Source organism: Monopterus albus, unplaced genomic scaffold (genome assembly GCF_001952655.1).
Source record: "Monopterus albus unplaced genomic scaffold, M_albus_1.0 scaffold175.1, whole genome shotgun sequence".
NCBI classification, from domain to species: domain Eukaryota; kingdom Metazoa; phylum Chordata; class Actinopteri; order Synbranchiformes; family Synbranchidae; genus Monopterus; species Monopterus albus.
In genome coordinates this window covers 169,000-189,665 of record NW_018128055.1, presented here as the reverse complement: position 1 = coordinate 189,665, position 20,666 = coordinate 169,000, and the positions used below count along the sequence as shown (strand labels likewise).

The 20,666-nt window shown below is 42.5% G+C and overlaps 1 protein-coding gene across 1 annotated transcript in view; it reads left to right on the top strand.

Annotated features, from left to right (window-relative positions):
- wnk4a (WNK lysine deficient protein kinase 4a) overlaps window positions 1-20,666 on the top strand; it is a 38,787-nt gene that overhangs the window by 15,468 nt on the left and 2,653 nt on the right. The window contains exons 3-18 of the mRNA XM_020616538.1: window positions 1,391-1,563; window positions 1,988-2,208; window positions 2,771-2,928; window positions 5,130-5,218; window positions 5,916-6,135; window positions 7,188-7,545; window positions 8,648-8,784; window positions 9,524-9,597; window positions 11,101-11,236; window positions 11,628-11,744; window positions 13,031-13,204; window positions 14,736-14,790; window positions 16,437-17,281; window positions 17,870-17,957; window positions 19,187-19,766; window positions 20,202-20,407. Of these exons, the coding sequence (XP_020472194.1) occupies window positions 1,391-1,563; window positions 1,988-2,208; window positions 2,771-2,928; window positions 5,130-5,218; window positions 5,916-6,135; window positions 7,188-7,545; window positions 8,648-8,784; window positions 9,524-9,597; window positions 11,101-11,236; window positions 11,628-11,744; window positions 13,031-13,204; window positions 14,736-14,790; window positions 16,437-17,281; window positions 17,870-17,957; window positions 19,187-19,766; window positions 20,202-20,407 (3,631 nt within the window). The remainder of the gene's footprint in view (window positions 1-1,390; window positions 1,564-1,987; window positions 2,209-2,770; window positions 2,929-5,129; window positions 5,219-5,915; window positions 6,136-7,187; window positions 7,546-8,647; window positions 8,785-9,523; window positions 9,598-11,100; window positions 11,237-11,627; window positions 11,745-13,030; window positions 13,205-14,735; window positions 14,791-16,436; window positions 17,282-17,869; window positions 17,958-19,186; window positions 19,767-20,201; window positions 20,408-20,666) is intronic.

Sequence of the window (20,666 nt, the reverse complement as noted above, 5' to 3'; positions counted from 1 at the left end):
GGTCTTTTATTGTATGACTTCAGACAGTCTGCCTCTGGTGTTGATGCAGCAGCACTAGCTGTAGCAGCACCTCTTCACTGAGAGCAGAGCGGAAGGAGAGAGAGAGAAGTGGTCGAGCTGCTTGTGAGCATAAACATATGCAGAGCATTTTTCCCAGAAATCTGCCTCAATGCAGGATTCATGGTCGTGAAGTCTCCCAGGAGTTTTCCACTAACCACCCACCACAGACAGAGTTACTCCAGCAGCAGCTAAATCAGGCCATTCATCCTGCAGGAAGCACAAAAATGGCTTTGTTCATCCAGCATGATTGCAGTGTTTGGCTCAGTTTTTTTTACATGGATTTCAGAAATCTCCGCCTTACATTTGTAAATTCCTATTGGACAATAAATGGGATTATGTAACCAGCATGTCACTCAGATGGATGAACCTGTGGTTTCCAGTCCCACAGTGAGCTCATTAGGTAAACAAACTGCAATTTATCAAATCGGTCCCACATATTGTATGCTGTGTTTTTGCCGCCTACTTATGTAACCACACATAACCCTGACAAGACAAAACTGTCAAGACAGCTGCATTTATATGGTTCACTTAAAGATCCATTTTGTCCATGTGTGGGGCTTTCAGTCATATTGCATGATTCAAGTAGAAGCAGTTTACCTTCACATTCCATTTTCTCTGAGTTCTTTATGGATTTCTCATCCACACTGGCTATGGAGAGTTGTCAGCCTTACCTTGGCAGAGAAACCTCCTCATCTCCAGGTCTGTTTGGACGCTTTTCCGGGGAAGTTGGTATGAATTTACTGTGATATGTAAACACCTTAATCAGGTTTCTGATCGCTCTCTGCAGAGGAATCCTTAGCTTGAGATGTGAACAGTGATCTACACACTGAAATAAAAGTGAAAGTCAGATACTTTCTGCTTTTACTATAGGTAATAAAGCTGTCAGAGCAGTACATGCAGCAGTATTGTGAATTTCCATCCTGATGAGGTGCTACTGACTTTTTAGGGCGAAACTGCCTCTCAAGAAGAGATTTGCTGACACAATGACATTGCCTGGCTTAATGGACAAGGTGAAACAAAGAAGGAAACCAGTTTGATTGTCAGGCTCGTTCATTTCCCCCAGGGCACAGTAATGTCTTCAGACAGGCACAGACCAAAATGGTTTTATTAGGGTTGATCTGACTCAGTCGGTACAGAATCATAGAGTGGTTGAGATGTGCACCTGTACACAGACAAACACCTGGATACCATATTATTGAATCATGCATTGCTGAAAAACCCAGTTTCTCCTGTAAATGTCATATCTCAAATATAATCTAAAGCAGCCAACCTCAGAAGGGGAGTACTACTGTGCATGTAAATGTACTCAAACCACGTCTTTCTCCTGCAGACCCGTAAGCTGACCAAGGTGGAGCGACAACGTTTCAGCGAGGAAGTGGATATGCTGAAGGTTCTGCAGCATCCCAACATCGTCCGCTTCCACGACTCATGGAAGTCGACGGTGAAGGGCCACAAGTGCATCATCCTGGTGACTGAACTCATGACGTCAGGCACACTCAAAACGTGAGTCTCTGAATCCAGTGCCACCTCTAAACTCCTAGTCCTTTTTGTTTTTTTAAAGGATCAAAATCTCCACATGTAAAAACTGTTTCTTTGTATGCTCACTGCTTTTATAAAAAAGGTGTCACACTTCAACGATCAAATGATGGATATCCTCTTTCCAAATGAAACTCACGATGTCTTCCAGAGCAAACCAAACACTTGTCTTTTGCTTTTAAATATACTGTAAAAGATGCAGAATAAGGACCAGAGGAAAGCTCTTCTTGTGTTCTCACATGTTCTCAGAGGAAACGATCTCACTTTAAGACTTCTTCTGGGCTGTCAAAATAAAAGATGGATTATTTTGTGGCATTTAAAGTCCTCCTCCTCTTGCTGTGTTTTGATATGTTTACACTGGGATATTGAGTCTTTTCCTCCTTCGTTTTAGATACTTGAAGAGGTTCAAGGAGATGAAGCTGAAGCTGCTGCAGCGCTGGAGTCAGCAGATCCTCAAAGGGCTTCACTTCCTGCACACGCGCACCCCTCCCATCATCCACCGAGACCTCAAGTGTGACAATATCTTCATCACCGGCCCCACCGGCTCAGTGAAAATAGGAGATCTGGGGCTAGCCACTCTCAAAAGTGCCTCTTTTGCTAAAAGTGTTATTGGTAAGTGTAAATTTGGTTTGTGTGTGAGTGTTTACCCAGCTCAGATAATCTACACAAATATCTCTTTACACTGCTGTCTGAAAGATATAGTGTCTCCAACAAAAATATGCATAATTCCAACCGTTTACGGCTATCTATAGCTTCACTGGAAATGGGCCAAATCATGCAAAATGCCACTAGTCTTGAACTGTGGCCTGAAGCCTCTAAGGATTTGATTTCATAAAGGTTTTTTTTATGCATCTTTCAGTTTCTCCGGTTTATATCATTTCCTCATTTCCAAAGCAGGGTGTCTGTTTAAACTCTTACTTGAGTGTTGATGCCTGATGCATTTTTAAATGTAGCATCATTACTCGAATGTCTTTTAATTTCAGAAAGAATATGCCCTTCCCATCAAATACAGTGCCAGTCAGCAGAGGCAATAAAAAGGACTTGTTGATTCTTGTTGAGTAATCAGCGGATCCAGCAAAGATTTAACCGAACTGCACTGAAATGGGAGTTTTTAATTGTCCTTCACTGATTGAGTAATAATAGTGAAATGCCTGTTGACCTTTACTTGTGACAGGAACACCAGAGTTCATGGCCCCAGAGATGTACGAGGAGAAGTATGACGAGGCGGTGGACGTCTATGCCTTTGGAATGTGCATCCTGGAGATGGCCACCTCTGAGTACCCGTACTCCGAGTGCCAAAACGCCGCCCAGATCTACCGCAAAGTCACCAGTGTAAGGAGAGAAGGATCGGTTTGTTTTTTAACCTCAGATTAATGTAATTGCCCACATATGTTCACTTTCCTCCATGTGCACACTGGAATTAGACTGAGAGGAGCCGGGATATGTTATGTATACATCTGGATATCCTAAATACTTGGAAAGAAGGAGCCTACATGGAACGAAAGCCTTGCTTTGCTCATTAAAGGCTCAGTTGTATCCATTACAAACTCATACCGTAACCTGACTTTTCAGCTCACAGTTATGACACGGGATTGCACATGATTGACTCACCGGTCTTTACTAGTTCAAAGATCTAAGATCATCATAGTCACAGGAAAATTTCCTTCTCTATGACAATATTTGTATGGAAAACTGAAGAGACCTACAGTATAGACACCACTGTTTGAAAGGATTCTGTCTGAGCAGCTTGTTGAGCCTTGCAGAAAATAATATTTTATTAAACCACAGATGCATTAGAAGATGAAACTTTTTTTGAAGATATCTGTCTAATGCAGAGGAGAGCTTGAATCCCGGCCCAGAGCCCACTTTCACTACATAAATTAATGTTGGATTCAGGTCATATCAGAAGCTTTTATACAGGAAAAAATGTCAGACTTCTGAGAAAAAAGGTCCAGAAGAAGTGTGGTGAGTTTTCAGAGTGTAGCGTTACAGCAGTGGCTTTGGGCTGCTGTATTTCAAGTTGTTCCCCAGTGCCAAGCACAACGATGGTGCCACATTGGGCAAAAGCTGACGACGGTAGAATTGTATGTTTTAGAAAATGTGTCTCACTCTTTACTCCACAAAGAGGGCTGTTTCTTTCTAACATGTTGCATAGGCGAGGTAAACAGTGACTGACGGTGGAAAGTGAGAAACCTGCCAGACCAACAAGCCAGAAAGGGTCAAACAGGACGACATAACAATGATCATGTGCAGTCAGAGAAGCTTACTCAGGCAGCTTTTTATGACTTGTTTATGTTTTACTTTTATGTGGCGTACAAACAACACATACCAGTTTATTGGTAGTTTTTAACCAACATCCTTTAAATTTTATTTAACTTTTCCCGTTTTTGCTGACGTGTACTTGAAGTCACTTGTCATTTAAGGGCCCTAGAGTAAGAAATATAGTTTGACACATGAAAAGCATGCATAACATTTATTTATCCAGGGAAAAGTCCTTTGAGATCTAGAACCTCTTTTATGAGGGCGCCTTGGCAAATTCTTTGAAATATTTTCCATCTGGGAGTCAACAACCAATTACAGATGTTTTAAGTTTACATCAAAAAATAGTTTGAATAAATAAATGTCTACTCACTGTGGGAAAATGCATTTTCAAATGTGCTATCATCTTTAATGGCCAAGCATTAAAGTAACAGCTTTATTCTTTTGTTTGTGCAAAATAATAATTTTGAATTCTTCCTAAATGAATAGATTATTAAAATAAGTGTTGTTTATAAAGTTGAAATGTAATATTTCAAACAAAGACACCAACATGTGTTTTAATGTGTGTCACCAGAGGAAAAGTGAATAGCCACCCACAAATTGAGGGAAAATTGATTTATTTTGAAGGTGCAGGCAAAGACACCGAAGCAAACTGCATAAACATAGAAACCACTGATCCTCCAAATTACATTTCCCATTTTAGATAACAGCATTTTTGTGGCTGGACTGAAGCAGCGATACAACAGTAATCAGAGCAGTTACTGTGTGATGTGTTTCGACCGAACATCAACTGGTTTCCTGGGCATCTGCAGGCTGAGCGTCTTTTTGACTTTGATGCTTTGCTTTCCTATCTGTGTTTTAACTGGGGTGGGGGCGCTGCTGTAATCTATGTACATTCTCATGATAGCTTTGAGAGCAACTCCCTTGTTTCATGTCAGTGAGTAGTCCTCCCTGAAGACTTTTTGTAAGCTGAAGCTGCAGCTCCTATCAGTTTTTAAAATCCCATGACAGAGGAGGGAGAGCATCTTGTGGTTGTTTTTTCTGTTTCCTGAGCTCTTGGTATCGTTCCCCTCTGGTACTGACATGTTTGCAGAGCAGAATGCCATACCATATCATGGTTTGTGTAGGATCAGTGCACAGGAGGAGATCACTGTTGCTGGTCACTAAAATAACCAGTCTACCCTGAAATGGAAAACCCAGTTTGTCTGGTACTTGTTAATGCTCAATGCAGAACTACTCATGAAGTTTAAATTCGCTTTTAATTGTTCTTACAGGGAATTAAACCTGCCAGCTTCTGCAAAGTCAAAGTCCCAGAACTGAAGGAGATCATTGGGGGCTGCATTCGAATGAACAAGGATGAAAGGTACAAGTGAAAACATATGCTGTCAACAATATTCATATATATTTTGATTTTTATGAAGTCCGCTATCTTTGTAGATTCTTGTGTATAAACCTGGCTCTGTGCAGGTAAACCCATTTTTTCAGCATGAACATCTAATTTAAAAAGTCAGTTTTTATAGGGTTTTGTTTGTTAATGTGAGGAAACAAGTACAAAATACTGTGTGACTTGCTGTTCACCTGCTGAGGATGGGTTCTGTTTCCCTCTAAACTTTATTAAAATGCTGCGATCATTTGCAGCGGATGCACATCTTCACTAACAGCTAAGCACCATTTGCAAAACCTGTAATTTTGCACTAAGTTAGATATGCCTCTTTATTATGACAAATGGGTCACAGTCCCTGCTTTCTCTCAGGACATACCAACTTTCTTTTAGACTGTTTCACACATACATGTAAGAGAATTAAGGTCCCTGAAGCCTGACACAAAGCATATTTTGTACCTCTCTTTATACTTCCTGTTCTTATCGTAATTTTACTCTTGTAGCCCCACACTGTGATCCCCACAGTGGGCTGAATGGCTGTTGAAAACAAAAGACAAATCAACCCTGAAGCCATCTGTGAAGCTGAGCTAGACAGTTTTAAATGATAGAAAACCAAATTGTAAAATAAATTCAGGGTTGAAAACTTGTGAACCTGTCTGATTCCCTTCTTTTGCTGCAGGTACACCATACAGGACCTCCTGGACCACCCCTTCTTCCAGGAGAACAATGGTGTGCACGTGGAGCTGGCAGAGGAGGATGACATGGTGAAGTCTGGCTTGAAGCTATGGCTGCGCATGGACGACACCAAGAAGCTCCACGGGAAGTACAAGGACAACAATGCCATTGAGTTCCTGTTTGAGCTCTACAAAGATGTGCCCGAGGAGGTGGCTCAGGAGACGGTAGGCAAAACACAGTGTTGTGAGGTTTACTGCTCTACTGATCCAGATCTAGTGGCCATTAGGGAGGAAATTGAATAATTGATTCCAGATCAACAGATAGAGGCATCTTCAGCCAATCCCCACATGTTCTCCACATCCTGGTCTTGACTTATAATGTTTACTTTTTATAGGTTTTCTAGTGGAAGATTGAAAGGATAACAGCCTATAGTGGACTAATGTGTTTTATTTTATGCACCTGCGCAAATATTCAACCACAGTTTACACAAGTGGTAGGCGGTGTTAATAAATCCATGGATATTGTAGATTTAATAGGAACTTTAAGATGTACGAGCTAATATCATACCAGTCTGACATTATTAGTGAAATAAAAATTTCTCCTCGAGTTATCTTGTCTTTTGATGCTTGACCCCAAGCAGTGAAGCAGTTTTGCTAATGCAATCCGCTTCTTTTATGATTCTGTTATGACAGCAGAAACACAGAAACGTGGCCCAGACCCTAAAGAGAATGTATTGCTGAGTGTGTCAAGGGCACAGCTCAACATTTAATCTTCAGTGATTCCAAATGTGTGTCTCAGGAAGCAGCCGAGGTCACGGCTTTAATAACATAATGGCTCTCTTGCTTGTTCCCAAACAGGCCCTTATGTCCCCCACCACCTTCGTAGAGGTCACATTTAATGAAAATGCAAGCCACAATTCCATACCTGTTTACCTCTTCCTGGCGGTTTTCATCAAAATCAAATTTGGTATCAACAGGGGACATCTAGTCCCACCGATCTGCTGCAATCTGACCATGTGTTGAGAGACAAGGTCAGACCTGGTGTCCCACTACTGGACTGGGTCACAAGAGGCTGCACAGAATGGCAGACTGACAGAACAGTCCACGTGGGTTGGTTTAAAAACAAATGCCTTTGTTGCATCAGAGGACCTATTGATGTCACGCCATGCGTCGTCAGGTCGTTAACTGCAACAGAGCTGCGTAATTGCCTACATATTGCAGGAGCACACAGTGTATGTGCACTTACACATGTTGTCCATTTCTGTGTTGTTATGCAGGTTGTGCTTGGCTTTGTGTGTGAGGCAGATTTCAAGCCTGTGGCCAAGGCCATACGGGACAGGGTGACAGCCATCAAGCGGCAGAGAGAGAAGCTGAGGCGGCAGGTGGAGCGGAAGAAGAAGCATGAGCAGGAAGCCATAGAAGAAGAACCCGAGCCTCTGCTCCTCTCACCTAAAGTCAGTGATGTTATTGCAGCAGGGCTTCCAAGCCCAGTCCTGACATCTCCAGGCCCAGTCCTGTCCCCTGTGACCAGCTCTGTGGACTCTGGGGTCAGCTCCAACTACCCTGCAGAGCCAGAGGAGCCCGAGGCAGACCAGCACTTCCACATGCACCGCAACAGCCTGTCCTCTGCTAACTGTGAGCCACTTACTGTAACATCCCATGAAAATGTTTTAGGCTCTGTCCATGTGTGGGGGTTTTCATGTTTTTGCTTCATAAACAAAGACTTCAACCTTTTTTAGCTCATAAAACATGTTTAAAACTAGCTGGATAAAATGAGAATTACAGTATCTTCGAAGAAGGATATTCTTCATACAGAGGTTCCTGAAGAGTGAAATCACAACTGACAACAGTGCTTTAATCCAAACGTATTTGCTTTATCACGAGTCCTTAAATTGCTGGTTTGGTACAATATTAAATATTTGAAAACAGCGGTGGAATAAGTGTTTAAATAAAAATAGCAGTACCAGAGTAGAAAAAGGTAAAAGTACAGAAGTATTATCAGCAAAATGTTCAAGTATCAAAAGTAAAAGTACTCATTAATCAGAACATATATTATGGGGTTATTAGAGATGTATTCACATATAAGCAGCATATTAATATTGGAATGGTCAAGGTGGATCTAATTTAAGATATACTGTTACATCATACTCTAGTTTATATTTATTAAGTCAGTCACATGTTTTGAAAGAAACTGAAATATCAGATATACAGACTAAATGTAATGACGTAAAAGATTCCTTTCTCAAATGTAGTGGAGTCGAGGTTGAAATTAATATAGAAATAAAACAGTCAAGTAAAGTGTCTCAGAATTGTACTTAAATGTACAGCACCTGAGCAGATGTAGCTCATGTTTCAGTCACACGTTTGGGTTTTGTCACTAACGCTAACTAACTGCTTCTCACTGCATGAGCTGCACAGTTACACTGAACAGAAAGCCTCTCATATGTCAGAGCACGTGGGGGGCGTACAGTGAAATGTGAAACTGTGGTTAAACTAAATTATTCAGTCCCCAGAAGCCTTATTTCATTGTGTTTGCATGTGTGTGTGCTGTTGTTGTGGTGGTTGTGGAATATTTCTCTGTTTTCTGTTTTTGAGGTCCAATTTGATGAGTTTGATATAATCTGAATACATCTAATGTGTGTCTTCAGAACAGCGCTAATCCTCCAAGTATTTATTGTTTGTGTGTGTGTGTGTGCTAAGGTCACATACTAATAGCTGATGTCCTTTGTTGAAACAGCTGACTGCGAGATGGATGGCTATCTGAGCTCCTCTGGGCTTCACGACCCGCTGGAGGCCGGCAGCTTCAACATGCCAGCAACGCCTCCTGCCACGACTAAAAGCAGTTCCCCCGTCCCCGCACTCTGCTTCCCCTCAGTGAGTGGCCTCAATAAAGACGTTGTTATCAAAGAGGGTTGTGACTTTACAACACCTCCTTCATCAGCATTATTCTGTCTGATATGGTGGCGACAGAGTTATGCAAACAATATGTAACTAGGAAGTAACACTTTACAATAAGGTACACAGAAGAATCCTTGTTAATTACCAATTAAGAAAAAGCTAATAAATGTTTCTTGAACGTTTCTGTATCAAGAAATATAGTGAAAACTTCTGAGCCGTCTCATCAGCAAAATGTAAACTACCCAGAATTTTGTGTAGCTTATTATTTGTCACCAGTTTATAGATTATTATGATTTTCCTACTCAGAAATCAAATTAAGCATTTAAGTAGGCATGCATTTAATTTTACAGCTCTGTGGGTACAGACTTTCTAGTTGTAATTTCATGCTAACATACCCAATGCTAACACCCTCCTGGTTGCAGGTGTAATGTGTACCTTCACCAGTAACATGGTTAAAAACCTAGACCATACATGTGCCTCATTTGTATTAAATTTGATGGTTAATTAATACACAAGTAATTCCACATTAAGATAAATGAGACATTTTGTGTTGAGATGGTTTGAAGTAAATCAGTTATTTATGCTCTTAAGATTCAGTATGTTGAAAATGTTTCCTGACCTCTGTCTTTAAATGAGTAATAAAGGTTCAAAAGAAAAAGTCAATGAAAGTCTGTGTCCATGTTTACCTTACCAAATTCCTCTTTTCTGTTGATAGAGTATTGCCGTATCCAACAACATTGAACGTAGCAACTCAGGGTCCCCAAGTGGCTTCAACTCCCCCGTGGACAGGTAAAGCTCTTCAGCCTTCTTTGCTCTTTGGTCTGATCTTTTTCCTGTCATCTGATGAACAACGGCGGTCAATAATCCCTTATTTATGTAAGACTTGAAAATCAATGTCTGGTCTTCCCTCTGCTTCTCCTCCTCCTCGACATCTGCGGGGCTGTGACAACAACAACAGGCGACAGGCTTCTGGGTGAATGGGCCGTTACAGGTTTCTGTGTGACAGTCTCAGTATACTCTGGAGGCCCTGGTTTCAATGTTGGCTGCACTTTAGGGAGTGAGCGGCTTTATTCTTGGCATGAAAGCCAGTTGTGGATGAGTAGATTGTGTTTGTGCACTGAGGGGTTTTCACCTGGGCTCCATCTTCTGTTCAGACACAGTCATGTGTCATAAGTAGATAAGTTGCCATGCACAGATGTGATACCTACTAAGGCTGCAGAACCCAAAGTTAGTTTACAACGATATCGGTGCCTGCAGTCCACGTGTCGAAGTGTCCTTGGGCAAGACACCGAACCCCCCCGTTGCCCCCGATGGTCAGAGCCATCAGTTGAGGTGGCGCCGCAGGTGGCTGCTATCGGTTCTGTACCAGAAACAAATTCCTTGTGTGTAACATACTTGGCCAATAAAGGTGATTATCTTGATTATCCTTATAAAATAAAGACAAGCAGAACATCTGGACTTATATGATTAATCTATTGACAAAATCAAGCTGTATGCTTAAATACAGTAGGTTCACTGATCTCCTGTAGTTCATCCACCATGATCGACACTTTGACTTGTCCATGGTATGTTGAAACACATGTCATCTAGTACAGTGTTTCGTAACAGCTTAGGTGTGCCCTACTTAGGATCCAAGACATACTCCCCATTGCATAAGACTTCTGTGGAAAAACCCCTGGATTACTGATGAGAAGAATTTCTTTCAAAGATCACAAAACAAAAGGATAATCTGTAACATCAACACAAATGGTCAGTATTATTATTATTTTTTTTTTTTATTATTATTTCCATGTATTTGGTGTTTAAAGGTGAGCAGAGTTTGGTTTGAACTGAAGTTACTCAGGAGGTGGAGGTTTTTAAATAGATACGAGAGAATGGTGCCAACCACTAGGCCTGTAAATGTTGGCGGCTTGTGCTGTAGAGGCGAACAGAGGGCAGCCTGTGACCACAGCAACCCAAATAGGCCCAGGAGACGCAAATAGCCGAGCCTAAACTTTTTATAAACTGCACCGAGTGTTCTCCAGTTCTCAGAAACCTAAATCTTATTTATTGTACATAGAGAACAGATCACATAGACACATTACTTCCTTTGGTTGAACACCAGCTTCCTATAGACTCATTAAACTGTGTTGTTCAGCTGAACTGTTTCCACCCAAGAGGCACATCAAGTCTTTAACACTTCAGAATACTGCTGAGTACTGTGTGATGATAAGCAGCCATTGCTATATGAGGAATGTTTCAGTGGCTTTTTGCAGCGTAGTTTCTAACAATTTATAATTTGCTTTTTTGCAGCTATGCCTCTGATGTAGCTTCAGGCTTGAGTGACGGCTACGAGGGCCTGTCAGAGAAGAGCGAGAGAACGGCTGCAAGGCGAACTGCTGCAAAGCTGTTCAAGCGGAGGGCGCGCTCACGTCTGCGCATCACAGGGGTACAATAAACAAAAGTTTAATGACAACAATTGCATTTGAGCATGTTATAAACAAATAAATCAACCAGCTGGAGTGAATTGAATAAGTGGAGTCATTTATTTATGAGGCTCCATTCTGATTATGGAACATTATCAGTAGCTGTGCAGCTGTAGTACATTGCTCTTCTGATCTGTGATCTTTTAATGAACATATTTGGACTGAAGGCATAGATAAACAGATCATGAATTACCACGTGCATACACACTAACACACTGCATGTTATAATACATTCACAAATATGTTCATGTGGCAACACACACGTATACAAAAACATCTGCTTCCTGTAGTGTTTAACTTTGCTGAGGGTAAACAGGCGCCAATCACTATCACTGACCCTGTCCCTCTCTGCAGCTCTCTGATAATGTGGACCGGGTAGTGGAGTGTCAGCTGCAGACACACAACAACAAGATGGTGACATTCAAGTTTGACCTGGATGGAGATAACCCGGACGATATTGCTGCCGTCATGGTGAGTCATAACATAATGTGCCATCACTGGTCAAGCAACAACGAGTGTAATAGTCAGTCAATAATAAAACACTTTGATCAAGTTTAAAGAATGAAGGCTTTTATTCTATTCCCAGTTATTTACTTTAGCTGTGAAATGTATTGACCAGGCAGATTTAGGTGATTATTCTGATCTGAAATAGCTACCTTTTTTGGCTGTAAGTGGGAAATAACAATAAGAAATAAGTTACTTCCAAATTAGTATAATAGAAATGATCTATTTGGCTACACTAGTAAAATAAAGAGATGTTGAAATAGGAAGTTAAACTGTTTGCACTCACACACACACACACACAGGAAAACATCTAGAATATTTCAGTCAGTTGAAAGGTGCAAACATAAAAATATGAAGACTTGAGTTTGAATATTTCACGGACTGTAAACATCACATAGCTAGTATGAGACACCGATGCAGAGCATATATGAGACTGTCAGACAGTGTAGAACCTTCCAGTATTTGTACGAACAGTGTCAGCTGATAAGTCTGACAGATTCCTCTATCTTAACTAATGCTTCCAGCTAACGGCCTTTTGTTTGTCAATCCTAACTCTGCTTGATATTATATCTAACTTACTCAGAAGTTAGTGACGCAGGTAAGCAGCCCCATCCCCCTGTGTTGTCTTTAAGCTTCATTAGAGGCTGGCTGTGGGTGTAAGGAAGGCATGAGGAGACAGTGTGTGCAGCAGCACTTTTTGTTCACTGAATGTACTGTTGTCCTGACTCTTAAAACACAGTGGGCTTTTGTTTACAGAGTCTTGGCTCAGCAGGGGCTCTTGGCATCGCTGCAGCCCTTGTGGTTCTCAGTACAGACTTTAAATGAGCTGAATTATGCCATACTGACAGGAAATGGTCCTCACGCCCCAGCCCACAATTCACAGTACTCAACGCTTAAAAGTGCACAAATGTACAAAACTCAAAACCTCTTAACACACTGTTGTGGATTTATGTATTTTTTCCAAAGAGTGAATTAGCTGAGAGTAGGTGGGTGTGATTTCATAGATGGGCACAGAAGTAGACAACAAATATATCTAGTATACTTACAAGCATGTCTGTATTCTCCTTTCACAGACTTGGAGAGAAACTAAATACATCTACACAAGTTTTCTGCAAGTTTATACTTTGACTCCACAACATTTTGGTGTCAAATATTGTACTTTTTACTCCACTTTATTTATTTAAGAGCTAATTATTAGTAACTCTTTTAAACAAGTAACTGAATAACTCCTCCACTGTCCCTTTGTCTCCAAGGTGCACAATGAGTTCATCCTGCCATCAGAGAAGGAGGGCTTTATCCACCGCATGGGCGACATCATCAAACGGGCCAAAGGTCTGATGGCCAAAGACGAGCCAGCCCACTCCAACAACCACCGCCTGCCCCAGCACGCTTTCAACAGCACGGTCAACTCACTGTCTTCATCACAGGTCAGCAGCACTAATCCACATCACAGCATTGTTAGCGGAGAACAAAGCAGGAGCAGTAACTGAGCGCGTATTTTACTCTGCTGTCTGATCATCAGGAATGACATCACGTGCGCGTGTTTATCTAAGGCAGACCTGTGAATCAGGTGCAAATGGAAACCCGTGGAGTAGTGCTTTCCTCACTGTACACAGCCCCTCCTGAGACGTGGCCTCAGAGATGGAAGGCTAAATGTCTTAAAGCCACCTGAGGCAGCATTTTCATTTAGAGCACAATGGTATTAGGACTAAGGATTAATGTTATAAACCCCAGTAATTTGTGGAACCATTTATTTGTTCCACGTTAACAAATCCCTTCCAGTTCCTAAATCATAATGAACTTTCCAGCATATCTGCCTACATTGAATGGATAAAATGATTTATGTTTGGATTATTAAGCATCTCTAGGAATCCAGGAATAACAAGGTCCAGGAAAAAACATCTTGTGCAAAATATGACCAGTGCCTCATTTGTCTGCTTGAGGAAAATGTGTGTCATGCCAGGATCTCTTTTCAGGTTGTTGAACACAAAGAACAAAATCTCTTTGTGACTTCTAGTGAAAATAATCAAAGATATTAATAAATGATGGAAAAATTCATGGGGGGGGGTCTCTGTGTATAACAAGAGACAAGTAGGAGCAGTAAATGTCTACCGCTAAATATTTACCTTGTTCACCATGTTTCATAATTTCCCTCAACCACCGTGGACAGATCTCTGCTGGCTTCACTCCAGCACCGGATTAAAACACTGCACTGACCACATGTCCAGCCAAGAAACCAGACCGAGCTAGTTTAGTCAGGAAGAAACCAACAAGTCCAGAGACTCATCTCTCGGTCTCTGGTCTGGCTGTCCAGTCATTGGAAAGCCATGGTTGCCTAGCAGTCGATAGTTTCTTCTACATGGTAGTTGAAGAGAAAGACTTTCAGAGCAAGATTAAAACTGTACAGTCATGCTTGCAGCTCTGTGAGCCTGAACTTAAGTATTTACTCTATACTGGACAAATTAAACATTAGACCTGATGATGACACTAGTTAATTTTATTAATGAAGTTAATTTCGGTGCTCTAAGGAAAGTCAGTGGATCAGTAGATGAGACATTTCACAGGAGAAGTACAATCTCAGCCTGCTTGTGACTGTAGAGAAGAAACCAGGGGATTGCCATAGTTATTATGATTTATCCTCTGGGAACCATGAATGTTTGGACAAAATTTCATGGCAATCCATCTAAATGACTTATGTCAGCCTGGACCAAAGTGGTGGACTGGTTGAGCGACTGAAAGATTTTCTTTGCCATTCCTTCAATAATATGGCAAACAAAATCAAACAAGAATTCATTACTATGACCTCAGTACCCTCCAGTGCTGCTTCTACCCACCTACGTAGTAGTGCTGGTGATCAAACCAGAGTTACACAAAGTCTTCAGCATAGTAGAACGTCACTGTTTTGTCAATAGTGAATCGAAGTGGAGACTGAGTTTTACCAAATGTGTTCTTTTACAGCCTGATCTGCACAGCCACACCCTGCCTCGAACACACTCGTCCTCTTCCCTGCCTGGTGAGTCTCGTGTTCTGATGAATTTAATTTACTCATTGAGCGGAAAGTGAATAATTTGGTGGTTGAGGAGATTAAACTGATATGAATCTGGAAGTCAGTGAAGCTCTTAGGATGTTGCCTTCTCTTTTTTTTTTTTTTTTTATGAAAGTATAAAATTCACTAAGAAGCATTAAGTGTGTGTGTGTGTGTGTGTGTGTGTGTGTGTGTGAATTGCATAAAGGCTCACAGTGTGTCAGATTGACTTGCATCTGTGTATTGCGTCTTGTTTACAGTCCATGATCATTGTGTGCGTGTGTGTGTGGACATGTGCATGGGTGTGTACTCATGCATGTATGTGTCTGGTCTTAGACTTCAGTGTGGCTAACCCCACTGTAGGAGTACGTGACTCTCCTCCGTGCTCTAATGGAGAACATCTTCAGTGCAGACATTACTTCACCTGGGCAACCTCTATTACACTCAGTCTTTCCACAGTGCCCCAGGTAAATGGCCCTCCACCCCTCCTTCTGGTCCACACGTGAAAAGGCCGAGCATTGTTTACTGTTTCAGCACACTGAAAAATTGTTACAGCCCCTTGGCACAAAATGCATCAAAGCAAAGCTCAGTGAGCTCATAACCCCTTCCCTACTCAGGGCCAGTTTTTGGTATTGTTCTGGCATTCGCATGGCGCCATCCGCCGTTCCCACATCTCAAAGCCTTCATCTGTGCCTGCCTTGTGGCAGGGCCTCTTGGGTAATTACCTCACCTGATGGACACTTTCTGGCTTTTAGGGGCTGTGAATGCCGTTGCTGTAAAGCATCAGCTTTTCTGCAGCACTGTGATAGTCGGCAACATCTGTTTGCCAGCACCAACTGTTACACAGTTTCCAAGAACGCCTCCTCTCCCATCAAAGTCTCCTTCCCCATGGGGGGTATTTGAAGTCAGTTAAAGAGCACATAAGCCATATGCCCAGTTTCAGCTTCAGCGGCCATCTTGTTCTGTCCCCCCCCCACTGCTGTACATACACTACACAACGCTTTCGCAATGCACCATGGCCACCTACCACTGCTGCAGAGTGTTGCCTAACCTATGTTTCCATCAGCATGGAAAAAGTTGAGGCTGCTCTGAATCATCAGTGACAGGAGGTGTGGTTTATAACTGTGGGGCTATTGTTGAGGTAAGTGTCAAATCAGTGGTTGGTTCTCAGATATTGGCATCCTAAACTATTCCCCAAGCAGTAATATGGAAATCTTAAACTACTTTAATCTCACAGTCAGACCTGAGTTGTGTATACACATGAGGGTTTCATTTAAAAGCCCTAAAGTGTCGTTCTGTATGTAAAAGCCTCACTTGCCCAGATGGTGTTGATTCCTTCACAAGCCTGGTGTGCAGCAGCTTCAGCTTTTTAATGTTAATGTTTTTTGTTCACAATGGAAATCCATTATTTGGAGGTGTGGGAAAGATTTATGCTCCACATGGCATATGTTTTGGCAGGGGGCTGGAGGAGGAAATGGACTGATAGACCTCTGAGAAGAGAGGAAGAGTAACTTCTCTCTCTCTCTCTCTCTTTCAGGTTTGATGCACAAAAAGGGAAGTTAGGAAACTAACTAATCAACTAACTCTAACTTTAAACCACTAATTACATCTGTTGTAATCTTTTTGTCTTCCAGGGTCTCCCATCCATTATCAGCACCATCACCACCCTGCATCACTCCTACCCCACCACCAGCACTACCAGTTGCCCTTCATGGGCCATTCTCACTTTCCATTCCCATACCCAGGCTCTCCGGGGCCCAAGCCAGTGGGGATCCATCCTCCCCTCACACGTGTGGCCAGTAACCCCACCTTCCCTTCTGTTCCCTCCCCAGGCCCTGATTCTCCAAGTTCTCAGTATGACACCTCAAGCCCTTGCAGCCCTGAGAGCATCACTCTGTCCCCACCTGCCCCTCAGCATCCCAACATGTGGCCCCCTCACACGCAGCCCCTGTTTTCATTGGCTAATGTCATCACCATGGCCATGAACATGGCCCAGTCGTTCATCCCTCCTGCGAGCCTTCCTACACAGGGGATGCTCTCCTTTCCAGGCTTCCACCCCCAGTTACCCACTCCGATGACCCCACAAACAGGTTACCCCTTCATCTACCCACAACATTACCAAACCCCACCAGCAGAGTTCTCTTACCCCACTCCTGGCATCCCAGCACAGAACGTCTTCCACAGCCCTCAGAGTGCACCTCCAATGGATGGAGCTGGTTTTCCTCTGAGCAGTCATCCAAGCTGGCCACATCCTGTCTCGCGGCCTTCCATGCCTTGCACTTCTCCACTGGCTGCTCAGGAGCCTCTGCAGCAAGCTGGACTCTCCAGTCCCCCCTGCCGAACCCTGCAGAACAACCTCCACAGTCATATGGCCCCATACTCAGTACAGGTTCCAGCCCAAGTTGAACCCAAATCAGAAGCCTCTAGTTCAGTTTCTTCAGGTTGTTCCCTGTTGCCCCCAGAGAGCCCAAAAAGCAAAGTGAGTCATGACTTTTATCTCTGGGATTATATCTGTCTGTAGTCCTTTAAAACAATGTTGCATCAATGCAAGTTAGTGCTGAAATTATTAGTTGGCCAATCAGGTATGCCATCAACAGGAAAATTAACAATTGTGGAAAATAGATTAAGTCATTTATTAGGCAACAAGAGTTAATATTTACAGGTTCCAGTTTCATAGATGTGAAGCTCTTGCCTATTGTCTCTCTAAAGAAATCTTTAGGGTTTGGGGTCTGAAAAATTGGACCAATTCAACATTTTCTCTTCCAATATAATTATAATACATCTACTTCTGATATCTGCTGATACAGATTACCAATACGAGTGGTCCGTTTTTCCCTACTTTACATTTGTGTATTACATTGAGTGGAATTCAGTAGGATCATGTTACGTAAGCCAGGTATCTCTGTGCCAAAAACTGAGTTGGTGGCCCACTGTGACTGACAGCTGGAGGACTGAATTTCAGGAAGATATTGACAAAAAAACAGTTTTTAATGTGGATCAGCCTCATCTGGCCTGTACCCAATCTGCTGTAGCACTAATGCTAATAATATTTGTGTTCCCTGTGTAGTTATCATCCCTCAGCACTCAGTTGCACCCTGCTGTACCTGAGATGAACCCCAGTAGCCCACAGCCAAAAGACTCTTTTCCTAAGTCAGGTAAGAAATCCGTGCATGTTCTCATGTTCCTAAAACTGCTTTTCTCCTGTCTTTCAACCATAAACCCCTAATGTGATGCAAGTAACTAGCCAGAGCCTGCGAGAGCTGGACAGTGACATCCTATGTGTGTTGTTTGTGTTTGCACCCTAGACAAACATCTGTTCCATTTCATGATATATTTGGCTTAAATACAGTCTGATGTCTCTGTTACGGACAATTTGAGTTGTTTTCAGTTGTATCCTTGTCGTCATTATCACCTGCTAGTGGTGCCTCTGGAGCTGTTGCATAACCGCAGCTCTGGATGTAATGTTCCATTCAATATGAACACAAACGGAGTTGTGATTATGGCTCTACCCCCTGGCACTGACCAATCAGCGAGCAGCTGCGCTCATTACAAGCCTCGCCTTCCGAGTCCACAGCTGTCAGTATTTATACCCTCCTCATTCAACAGAGTCCCTCTGTTTCATTGGCCACAGACCCTGACAATGTCTGTTTACTGTAATAAGGACACTTACCGGGCAAACTGAGGCACTGCAGGATTTTTAACACTAAAATTGTCAGCAGATGTGAGTGCATGCAAACTGTTTGTGTCACTCCGTTTGAATGTGACACGCCAAATGCAACTCCTTCACAATTCAGTTATCATTGCTGTTTAGAGGAGATCCACTACTGGGAGATTACTAAGTCACCAAAACAGAGTGATATCTCTTTACGACTGTTGCCAAGAAACACACGATTAGGTTTTAATCAAACCTCACAGTCCGTATTGAGTGGGGCTTTGTTCTAACAATCAGTCTGATGATATTATAGCACGGTCGCTGCTGTGACCGGCTGTCACTCAATTAAACTGGTTGGCCAGATGTTACTGCTTTTTATTCATGGTCACTAAAAGTAGGTAAAGGGAGACACCACAAATTACTGCATTATTGTTTAATAATAATGATAATGAGGTGTAGACCTTACTTTGTAAAGTGTACTGAGATGACTTTTGTTGTGATTTGGTGCTATACAAATAAAATACAAATTTAATTGTGTTAACCAATATAACACTTTCTTTTAGAAAACATACATTTAGATATTAAAGTAATTTTCATACATTTTTACCTTGAAGAAAACCAGTCAAGGTACACATACTTTTACAAATGCCTGCAGGAGATGTGCAGAGGACTAAGATGCTACATAATAGTGTTTACACTAATTAACATAAACTTTGTAACTCTGTGTTACAGAGGCCCAGTCAGCATCAGTGACTGTTGGGCGATTCCAGGTGACGCCCAGCATGGATGTCCCTGCATCAGCTGAACCAGTATGTAGTCTACCTACTGCACCACAGCCTGCACACAGTGGCAGCACCCCGACAGAGAGCAGCACCGAGGAACAGACTGAGACCAGCCTGGGCACCTCCCTCACCATGTCCGCACCTCACCCACATCCCCACAGAGACACGTCAGGGCTTGACGGGCAGCCAGGATGGGCTAGGAGCCAGCAGCAGCAGCAGGACAGAAAGAAAGAGGAGGAAGAAGAAAAGGAAGAGGTTGGAGGGGAACGGCAGCGGTCGAGGAAGAGGAACCGGAGGAGGGCGTACAGCCTCAGCCTGATGGGAACACCTGCGGACAGCGGACTCTCAGTAATGGCTGCGGAGGTCGAGGGGAGGCTGTGGGATGGCATGGCGGGCAGCCCGCAGTACAGCAATGCCCTTCAACATTTATGGATGATGACTTGCAGCCGAAACGCTCCATGCATAAGCACCGATGACTCAGACAGTGACAATGAAGAAATGCTGGAGGAGCTTCAGGAACTCCGAGAGAAGTAAGTGACACCAGTGAAGATGCTCTGCACTGAATAGGTGCTATATGCAGAAAAAGGAGCACAAGCCTGATTATAAAAGTGAAAAGGTGGCAACAGTGGTTTCATCAGAAAATGACGAGGCAGTGAACTGGGTGAGACTGAATATGAATACGGAGTAGGAAGGAACATGAAGAGCAATGAGCAGACAATGTTTGAAGGTTTTGCTTGATAAATAACTTAAAATGATTAATCAGTTATTTAAAATTATTATGAATTTTATTGTCATTTTCTGAGTGTTAATGATTAGTTTGCATTTGATTGAGAATTTTGATGGTATAATTAAAATTTTATATTTGAGTAAAATCAAGCCTTCAAGGGCTACAGCACGCCGTTGGAGTTTTTTTCTAAGCACAAAGAAGGAGCCTCTACACACTCACATTTGCTGTCTCTTTTCAGACATGTGACAGAGGCTCAGGCCCTGCAGGCTGCCCAGAAGAGAGAGATTGAGGAGCTGTATGAGAGGATGGGAAAGGTTCCCCCTCCAGGCATCGTCTCTCCTGCTGCTATGCTGTCCAGTCGACAGCGCCGTCTGTCCAAGGGGAGCGGTTTCCCCTCGTCTCGCAGGAACAGCCTGCAGCGCTCGGACATGCTGCCCATCCAAGGTAACATAGAATATCTACATTTCTGAGGTATTACTCTGTAAATATGTGACAACTTGATGTCTGAATGTGTTTTGCACAGCATGCACTACAGGTATGTGCCAAAAAATTAGAATATCGAGGGAAAGTCCATTTATTTCAATAATTTGTTTCAAAAAGTGAAACTTGTATGTTATATTAGTTCACTACACACAAAGTGAAATATTTCAAGCCTTTATTTGTTTCAATTTTGATGATTATGGATTAAAGACAAAAAAAACCC